We start from the raw sequence: 10862 nt of genomic DNA on the forward strand, positions 1-10862 counted from the left end.
TCAGCACCCCTAAACCTCAACATTGTTATTATGTATTAATCATTTATTATGATCAATAAATCAGAGACCTCCTCCCACAGAGAATTCTCCAGAATTCACTTCCCCCCACTCCAGCACTTTGCTTCTAGACAGTGAGGAGGATGACATCTGAACTTTTTTTTTTTGTCTAGGCAATGGGGTCAAGTGACTTGCCCAAGGTCACACAGCTAGTAAGTGTTATGTGTCTAAGGCTGGATTTGAACTCAGGTCCTCCTGAATCCGGGGTCGGTGCTCTATCCGCTGCACCACCTAGCTGCCCCTTGACATCTGAACTCTTAAAAGGGAAAAGACCATGTTCTTGAAAGCAACCTAGCCCCTGAATTTCAGCATACATTTCAGTACCCCAGATCTCTCATGCCTCCACCCAAGGCATCTGGCCCACCCCAGTCCAGCTTGATTACTTAATTAACTTACTTGCACTCCTTAATCCCATCCAGATCTTCTCATGGTCTATTTCTGTATAAAAGTACCAATCTTATCCCCCTTTAATTGAGCAGACTCACTAGGAATCTCACCCACCCAACCAGTGTCATAATGAACTTGCTGCTTGGACTGAAAGAAAGCTTGAGTGCTAGAACTCTTTCGAGGCAGACCCACCCTGTACCCTTGCATTTTGGAGTTCCTAGCACCCCAAACTGCAGCTTACTGGCAGTTCTTTTATAGTCATCTAGCTAAATTGGAATGACTCAAGCTGAAATTAAATCTGTTCATTTGACTGCTTGTGTCTTGTGCTGTTTTAAAATTCATTGTCTAAAAATTATGACTAAGGTTAGTTTTTTTGGTCTGTTTTTACTTTAACAATATTTCTAATATGGATATATCTTTTGTAAAACTGCACACGTATAACCTATATCAAATTGCTTACCATCTCAGGAAGGGGGAGGTGAAAGATGTAATGAGAGAATTTGGGGCTAAAATTTTTTTAAATGAATGTTAAAATTTTGTTTTACATATAATCGGAAAAAAATAAATTTTTTTAAAAAGTGTTTACAATAATAATTTCACTGACATGATCCTGGGCTTTGAGAAGAGAGCTGATTAATCAACATATTGAAGGTTGCTCGCTATCCATTCTCCTATACCACTCTGGTTGCCAAAATCTTTAGTCTTTATAGTATCCCCTAAGATTGGCTGTATATGAGCAAAAAATATGACAAGCTTAGGGGAAGCTAGGTAGCATAATGGATAGAGCACTGGCCCTGGATTGAGGAGGACCTTAGTTCAAATCCAACCTCAGACACATAACACTTACTAGCTGTGTGACCCTGGGCAAGTCACTTAACCCCATTGCCTAGAGGCCCTTCTCCCCCAAAAAAATATGACAAGCTGAAACCAGGAGAATAGAGTCAAAGCAGAATTCTTCCTGAGCCATGCAGTGACATGACAGAACTCATTTACTTCTCCTACAGAGTAGATAAATATATTTCCTTTGCCTTTCTCAATGGGTTCCTGATTCAGATGCCATGGAACTGGGTATCCTTGGATCCCCAAAAAAGCCTTATAACACAATCCCGGATCTGCTTGATTTTCACACCATAAACAATGGGATTTAAAGCCGGAGCCAGGAGGGGGTAGATGTTGGCCATGATAATGTGGAGGGAGTGGGGGATCCTATGACCCCCAAAGCGGTGCACAAAAAATGAAAAGAAAGCTGGGGTGTAAGAGAATACAATGGCACAGATGTGAGCTGAACACGTCCCAAAGGCTTTCTGTCGAGCATCTGCTGATGACAGTTTGACTACAGCCCGGAGAATCATAGTGTAGGACACTGTGATACAGAAAATATCAAAGCCCCCAATCAAGAGGGCAACCATGAGACCATACACAGCATTGATTTTAACATTGCCACAGGAAATCTTGGCCACAGACATATGGTCACAATAGGTGTGAGGGATGACATTGCCTCGGCAGTAGGGCAGCCTCTTGGTGAGGAAAGAGAACGGGATTACAAGAATCACTCCCCTCATGAATGTAATGAACCCAGCACTGGCAATGATAGGATTGGTGAGGATGGTGGCATAGCGCAGTGGGTAGCAGATGGCCACATAGCGATCCAGAGCCATGAGCATAAGGACCCCAGATGCCATCCCTGTGAAAGTGTGGATAAAAAACATCTGGATCAGACAAGCATTAAAATTAATCTCCTTGAGGTTAAACCAGAAGATCCCAAGGGTATTAGGCAGTGTACTTGTGCTCATGACCACATCAGTGAAGGAAAGCATGGCAAGGAAGAAATACATAGGCCGATGTAGGGTTTCCTCATAACGAATGAGGTAGAGGAGTCCACAGTTCCCAACCATGGCAACAATGTACATGGAGCAGAATGGCAGGGAGATCCAGATATGTATGTCCTCTAGTCCTGGAACTCCATTCAGGATGAATGAAACTGGAGTCAGAGGAGTGCCATTGATCCTTTGCATGATGAATATGTGATTGTCCTGTTTAGCTTTCAATTGCTGTGACTCCCTGTAATGGAAGAGAAAGTGGGGGGAAAAATGTTCTTTCTCCATTTCCTCTTTAATCCAATACAAAAGAATTAATCAAACTTAAAGCCTTTTGTCACCTTAAAGATATGTAATAATACTATAAACAGCTTTTTGTTTTGAATCCAGAGAATGCATTTCTGCATTTTAGAGACATATTATGTATAAAATATATATGTATATGTGTATACACACACACATACCATTTGGTTTACATGTAATAAAATAATAGACTTGTTTATGACCTAAGCCCAGAGAATGTATGCCTATAGATATTTCTGTGTGCATACAAATATAAATAATATATTCACAAATTTATCTAGGTATACTGCATTTTTTGCAATTTGCTTTATTATATTTGCAGTTATAGTTTTTGTTTATTTGTTTGTTTGTTTGTTTTTTGCAAATTGAAGGCTTGTGGCAACCTGGCATGGATCAAGTCTATTGACACCATGTTTGCAATAATATCTTCGCACGTTGTCTCTGTGTCACATTTTGTTAATTCTGGCAATATTTCAAACGTTTCCATTATATCTGTTATAGTGATCTGTAATCAGTGATCATTGATGTTACTATTGCAATTGTTTTTGGGTGCCACAAACCATGCCCATATAAGACATCGAACTTAATTCAGAAAAATTGTGTATGTTCTAACTGCTCATTGATCAACCATTCCCCTGTCTCTATCCCTTTCCTCAGTCCTCCCTGTTCACTGAGACACCACAATATTGAAGAACATTATATAAACTTAGTTGATAAAACAACAGCAGGATTTGAGAGGGTTGACTCCAATTTTGAAGGAAGTTCTACTGTAGGTAAAATGCTATCAAACAGTATCACATGCTCCAAAGAAATCTTTCATGAAATGAAGAGTCAATCAATGCAGTAAAAATCATTGTCATCTTGTTTTAAGAAATTTCCACAGCCCCCCAGCCTTCAACAACTTCCGCCCTGATTAGTCAACAGCCATTAACATCAAGGCAGAACCCTTCCACCAGCAAAAAGATTATGACTCTCTAAAGGCTCAGATGATGGTTAGCATTTTTAGCAATAAAGTATTTTTAATTAAGGTATGCATATATACATATGTTAGACATAATACTATTGCATATTTAATAGGTGAGAAAATAGCATAAACATAACATTTGAATGCACTGGGAAACAACAAAAATAAGTACAATTGGCTTTATTTTGATGTTCACTTTATTGCAGTGGTCTGAAACCAAACCCGCAATATCTCTGAAGTGTTCCTGTATACATATACCATTTCCTACACTCATGGGTTTGCATAATTTTTCTAGTTTATGGGGAGAGGGATTTAAATCATATAGTTTGGCAATAATTCTTTCTGTTATTTCTGCAACTTTCAAAAATTTGTAAAAATCTGTTTCTTAGTCACCTATTATTAACAATTTGTAACTTTGTAACAAACTTTTAGTGGTAATAATTAAAGCCTAAAATCCTTAGCCTGCTATTTCAGTCCGTCTGACATCTGCATCCAACCTCCCAATCTAACCTAATACTAATCCCCTTCATTCTGTACATACCAGCTAATCAGGATTACTCTGAAACACAGAACTCAGGAATGGGAATAAGCACAGAGTAAATTTTGGGTCCTTCCTATTAGACCAACAACATTCCCCAAATAAACAACAGCACTGATGGAGAACTCACTTACCTCCCAAAGCAACTAATATCCTTTGGGATAGCTATAACTTTTAATATGCTTTCCCTTAAATCTAAATATCTTTGCAACTCTAGCCATTGTTTCTAGTTCTGCCCTCTGGGGTCAAGTGAAACAAATCTAATCCCTCTTTCACATAATAGAGTTTCAAATATTTGAAGACATTTGAATATAAATTTTTGTGGTTTCCATCTCTTGCCACTGAAGCAGTCTCATTTCCAGGCTAAATAAACGTTTCCAGCTCTTTAACCTATTTTTGTATGGCAAAACCTGACAGGCTGGTTACCCTCTTCAAGAAACAATCTCAATAACCCCAAATCAATGTCCTTTCTAAAACTGAAACTCTTCTAAGACTGAAATGCTCCAGGTGTGGTCTGACATGCAGAGTATGGCAGGACTATCTCCATCCTCATACTGTACACTATGATGCTCTGGAATGTTGTCTAAGAGATCTTTATCTTTTTTGACTGTTACTGTTGCCTTATATAGCCTGTGGATCCATTATAACACTTAGGTCTTTTCCATATTGATGATTTACTATATAACTATGCCTTCAACTGTTTTTTAATTACAAAAGGAAATTGAATTTTTAAATATAGGCTTTGAATGTTTTCAGGGGTGGGGAAGGTACAAACCTGTGAGTTCATTAGTGTGAGAAACCTCCTTTCACTGACAGAGGTGGCCATCAAACCTATAACTTTAGTTTTAAAGCAGACACCTGACCCTGGTTTTGTGTCTCCAATGCCACTAGAAAAAAATACAAATCCTTCTGTTGACATTTGCAACCTTCCATAATCTGGCTCCTGCCAATTCTGCCAGATCTACTTCACGTTATTACCCCCTCACATAATCTCTATTCTAGTCAAAATAGCCAGTTTACTTTTCCAAATGAATAATGTTCCCTCTTCTGCCTCTGTGACTGGGTATCACTTTGTTGAGATCCCGTTCCCCATCCTCACCTCTGCCTCTTTCAGTTCCTTGCTCCTTTTAACTCTGCTCCATGTGGGATTCCCACCTCTCTCCAATTCTGATTGTTGCTGCTGTTTTTCAGTTATTCAGTTGTGTCCGACTCTTCATGATCCTGTGGACTATACTATGCCAGTACTGTACCTGGGGTTTTCTTGGTCAAGACACTGAAGTGGTTTGGGCAAAGAGAAGTTAAATGACTTCTCCAGGGTCACAGAGCTAGTAAGAGTCAGGCTGCTTTGAACTTTTGGTTTTTCCTGACTCCAGGGCCAGGGCTCTATCCACTGAGTCATCTGGCTGACTCCAATTTTTGATGCTCTTTTAAAAATCACTTTGGTATAAATGTATGTACGCATGCATGCATGTATGTGTATGTGTTGGTATTTACATATGTATATATGCACATACATGTATAAGTATATATGCGTATACATGCATATGCATGTGTAAGTATGCATACATATGTATGTACATATATGTTCATACATGCATATACATATATACTTCCACTTTCCACAAATGAAGCCAGTATTCTCCTAGTTGAATCTACTGACTGACTCAGCTTCAATCTTGTGGATCCTTATAGTTATTGGTGTTGAAATGACCTGGTAATCCTACTTACTAGCATAACAATCTGGAAGTTCTCCTATCCAGTTAACCCTGAGGTTACTTTACTTTACGAAGTCATTACAATCTTGCACTAAGAACATACAGTAACTGTGCTCACTAATGGAAATCTGAGTTTTCTGAAGTTAGTCGTTCACATAGTTATTCTCTTCTTACTACTTCAAAAGAGTGATAAGTAACTTCTCTTTCTGCTTTTGTCTTGTGGATTTTCTGGTAAGAGAGACAGTGGTATACAGACCTGATCTGTAGACAGTAGACCTGGCTTTGAATCTTGACTCTAAAACTTACTGGCCACATACAGATTCTTGTCCCCTCTGGGCCTTGGTGTCCTCATCTGAAAAATAAGGGAGGCTGTATTAGATAATCTCTAGGGTCTTTTGCCCACCTAAATTGTGTGATTCTATGTAGAGCAGTGAACAGAGACTTTTGTACCTGGGCAAGGCTCAGGAAAGGTGCCCTCTCAGTTGGTGTCATATAGGGAAACAAATACAAAGGTAAAATGAAGGAGGAACTCACACCTATGGGTCATGGGGTTACTTCAGCTCAATCCAATCCAAGCCAACTAGTGATGGGGTGATGGGACCTGAACCCTGAATTTTCCTATATATTTCAACAACCTAGATCACTGGCTTCTTGCCTAAGGCATATGGCCCACCGCAGCCCACCTAGATTACTTAATTTGTTTTCTTCATACTATGCATGATTAGTGGGCACAGCACAGATACTGAATTTTACCACGTAATCTTTGCCACCACTTAATTGGCACACCCTGTTTTTTTTTCCTTTTCAATCCAAAAATTGGTTTATAATTTTTCATCAGGTAATTGTCACATGGAAAAATTCTGTTCATTATGCTGCTTGAAAGGTAAACAGAGCAATAATGTATTCACCAGTGGCATATGGATATGCATTTATCTCTGCACATTGGGAGCCTTGAGCCTAGAATTCCCAGCACAGGCATTGTCAATATCCAATTTTAACATATGTTCACAAGTATTCCATGCATTCTAATCTTGCACTAAAAACAGTTTAGTAATAAATGATTTTTAAGTAATACCAGCATATTTTTTTAAAAGCTTCACATAATGATTGTACTACAATTTTTTGCAAAAGATTTGGCATAAAATCTGTGATGATTATGTGAAATATGGTAATGACCAAACAAAGGAGACTGTAGGAGAAGAGCCAGGACTGTCATGAATGTTGAAGATAAAGAGGACATTCATGGTGGAGTGGTCAATAGTAACAAATGCTGCATAGAGGTTGAGGACTGAGAAAAGAGTATCAGGTTTAACAATGAAGATTATGGGCAACCTTGGAGAGCATGGTTTCAGTGGAGTACAGAGATCAGAAGCTAGATATCAAAAGTTAGAGAAGAAGAAAAAGAAGAGAGGCTGAATCTAGACTGACTTTCCCTCCAATTCCCTCAGGAGGTTAACTGTGAAAAGGAGAATAGATAAAGGACCAAAACTTCTTTCTGTACCCTATTATTAAGTAGGTGCTAATTAGGCTATGTATAAGCAGTCCAGGGTGGGTGTTAGAGGAAGTTCTGACACTTTTCTTCACCCACCTTCATCTCCACCCACACCTCAACCATTTCTGTTCAGATTCAGGTGTGATCCCAGCACTCATCTCTTCTTCCTTCTTGAAGTGGTAAGGTCGCAAAGCCTAGTTCCAGGTAAAGGGAAGCAAAAACCTGGCACCCTCTGCCACATTACAGAGGAACTGAGGTGGTGAATAAAAGTCACCTGTCAACTGGAGAAGAGCATATATTTATCTCAGTAGTGTCATCACCAGGAGAGAAGATGGAAACAAGAAGAGCTTGTTTGTGCAGGTGAGTTTATGTTGATCATTCCCAATGGCTATAGTATGCCTTAGCCTGCTTTTAAAACTTATGCCCAAACCATGTTGTGACAGGCAATCTCTGCTTTTCTTTGCACTCTCCTCTCCACCTCACCCATTCTCATTTTTGTCATTAATGCCTTTACTCACACTATTCCCCACCCCCACCCCTTTCCTTCCTTTCCTCTGCCTATCAAAATAGCACTGATAAGGAAAAGTCTCACTTCATCCAGTAGTTCTCCTTTGACTGGTGCAGTTCTTACTCATACTATTTCCTTTACCCCCACCCCTTTCCTTCCTTTCTTCTACTTATGAAAATAACACAGATGTTTCAAAGCCCAGGAAAAGTCTCACTTTGAATGGTACAGTTCTTACTGTATTTTTACCTCTCGAATTAGACTGTAATATCCTCTATACAGAATGTTATCCCATAAAGCAGCATACTTCCTGAAAGTCAGAATAGTCTAATACATAACCAGTCTCAGAATCAGGTTCAAATCCCACCCCAGACATATACAGATTGAGTGATTCTGGAACAATTACTTAACTCTTCAGTGCTCTAGAGTTCCCTTTAGCAATAAAAGCTAGGTAGCATAATGGATAGAATACTGGGTGTGGAATCAGGAAAACCTTTCAAATCCTGCTTCAGATACTTACTAGATGTATGACCTTGGGAAAGTCATTTCAACCTCTATCTATCTCAGTTTCCTCAACTTTCAAATGGGAATGATAATAGTACCAACCTTCCAAAATTATTGTGAGGATCAAATATTTGTAAAGTGCTTAGCACAATGCCAGATACCTAGAAGGTACTACATAAATTTGAGCTATAATGATTATTATTGTTTAAAACAAAAAGATTTTAGGGAAAATTCTTATTGTACCTAGTAGAGACCTAAGAATGCCAGGCTTTGCTGCATTTTCACTGTTGGAGCACACTCCACCAGTGTAACTAAAATCCTGTCCCCTCCATGTGTTGAAATCCTGTGTGATTTTCCATATTCCTTCATAAATCTTCTGTAGAGGACAAAACCAATATCTCAAGTTTATAAGACTGAAATACAAAGCATGTTATCAAAAAATCCAAGATAGCTTGAAGATTTGAGCTTTAGGCTAGAGTGTGGTGAGCTCACTCACTGGTGGCTGCCTAAATTTTGTGATTAGCACATCTGTATCTACATAGTTATATACATGATGCACCATTTACAATACTTGATTCATTTTATTTTTGTAATTTTCAGACCTCACTCCCTTCTCTGACAATTTTTTTTAAAAAAAGTGTTATTTGAATTTACTTCAACAAACCTACTATGTGTTATCTTCCATTGGTCTGTTTCTGTTCTTGATGCAATTATGTCCTCTGTTCAGCAGGTGTTAACATCAGCCAAGAAAGAGAAAATAATGACCCGCACCTGAGATTCCTTTCTGGTGAACACTGATGCTGAGGATGAGACTTCCCAGTTTGGGCACTTGGGGATGTTAGGGGAAAGTCAAGAGAATTCAGGCCAGGAGCCATTATCTTTCCAAGGAATCCCGAAAATGACTTCAATTTTACGTAGCACCGAACTACATTCTAAGGACAAAGATGATTCTTTTGCCTGGGGGGTCATTCATAGAAAGCAATAAGAATTTTCAGGAAGTCTGTCTTCTTTCATTCCTCTATCCCCCTACCCAAGTGTCCAATCTCAAATCCTAAAACAAGCAGAGCTCTCTAAAAGTAGAAGAAACTGCTTGAAACCCTTCTCAACCCTCTCTAGCCTTCTTCCCCATATACCAGAATTTCTCTCCATTTGGTATCCCCAACAACCATTGGCATTCTATCAAATACCTCGTAGACTCGATGGCTGTGCAAAAAGATGCTTTTAAATTAGATCCCATTACTCTGCTATGTTGGGTAACCTAGGATATAAAGGCAAGCATTCCCCCTATCTCAAAGTCCAGATTCCAAATCTCTCCTTACTTGGGATGTTTATAGGGTCCCTTTGGGGAAGTTTCAGAGGAACAAATGCCCAGCTGCTGGTGTCAAAATCAACATTCTCTCTGGGGAATGAGGGACTGCCATTCCCTCAGTGCCTAAGGATGGAGTTTTATCTAAAACAAGCAAAGTTTAAAAACATAAATAATAGCTAAAGTCCATATAGCACTTATTATGTGACAGGGACTTTACAGTTATTATTTCATTGAATCTTTGCAACCCTAGGCAGGTGCTGCTATTGTAGATGAGACAAAGAAAGGTTAAGTTATTTGCTCATGGTCACACAGCTATTGAGTATCTGAGACTGGATTATGAACTGAGGTCTTTCTGACTCCAAGGCCAGTGTTCTGTCCACTGCACCAACTAGCTGCCCCTAAAATAAGGGGAAAAGTGTTACAAACAGACCCTGTTATTTTCTTCCTTATCCAGTGTGTGTCTGAGCAGATAACTAGAAAACTCTGAAGTCAACATTTGCTATACACACCTAGATCTTTCCCTGGGAGTTCCTACTTTTTCACATACACGCAAACTCAGGCCCCAGTCACTTTTACCTTAAAGTCATTTTAGCTCTAAACCACTACTGCAAGGGTTCATAGGGCCTGGAAGAAGATATTGATGTACTCATAGACCTTCTGGAGCAAAAATCAATAGATAAATAATTAAGTGTCCCCATAGTGTGGGTAATTTCATCTGGATATCCATTGAGATCAATGTCTGTATTACTGGGAAGTGTGGATGGTTTAGAATTAATGGTTCTCAACATTCAGATTATGGGAAAGTTGGTATGAATGTTCCAGAAGACAACAGCCAAGTCTGGTCAACACACTCCTGGCCTTTTCAGGGGCCCAATAGTTGGCAGAAATCTGTTTATATACATTCTTGGCAACATCTAGAATAGGAGTTTCAAACCTTTTTTTAAGCATTATGGTCAATTTTAGCAGCCTATAGACTCCTCAGCATCATGGTTTTTTGTTTGTTTGTTTGTTTGTTTGCTGGTTTGTTTTTAGGCAATTGGGGTTAAGTGACTTGCCCAGGGTCACACAGATAGTAAGTGTCAAGTGTTTAGTCTGAGGTTGGATTTGAACTCAGGTCCTCCTGACTCCAGGGCTGGTCCTCTATCCACTGTGTCACCTAGCTGCCCCTATATTTTTTGAGGGTCATAAATCGATATTTATTATTTAAGTTCAAGAATATGTTATGAAGGAGGTGGGGGGCACATTCAGAACAGAGAATCCAAGGTGGGGCC

General features: G+C 39.2%; 1 protein-coding gene across 1 annotated transcript; it reads right to left on the minus strand.

Annotated features, from left to right (window-relative positions):
* Positions 1 to 1493: 1493 nt before the first annotated feature.
* On the minus strand, positions 1494 to 2459 carry LOC110200565 (olfactory receptor 52N4-like). The gene has a single exon (XM_020975927.1). It carries the CDS (start codon positions 2457 to 2459, stop codon positions 1494 to 1496), a length of 966 nt encoding a protein of 321 aa, XP_020831586.1.
* Positions 2460 to 10862: the final 8403 nt, after the last annotated feature.

Source organism: Phascolarctos cinereus, unplaced genomic scaffold, assembly GCF_003287225.1.
Source record: "Phascolarctos cinereus isolate Bilbo 61053 unplaced genomic scaffold, phaCin_HiC Scaffold_726;HRSCAF=1367, whole genome shotgun sequence".
Classification (NCBI taxonomy): domain Eukaryota; kingdom Metazoa; phylum Chordata; class Mammalia; order Diprotodontia; family Phascolarctidae; genus Phascolarctos; species Phascolarctos cinereus.

What these genes read in the sequence shown, in the direction of transcription:
- LOC110200565 (XM_020975927.1), bottom strand. Translation starts at nt 2,459, where the DNA reads ATGCAAAGGATCAATGGCACTCCTCTGACTCCAGTTTCATTCATCCTG.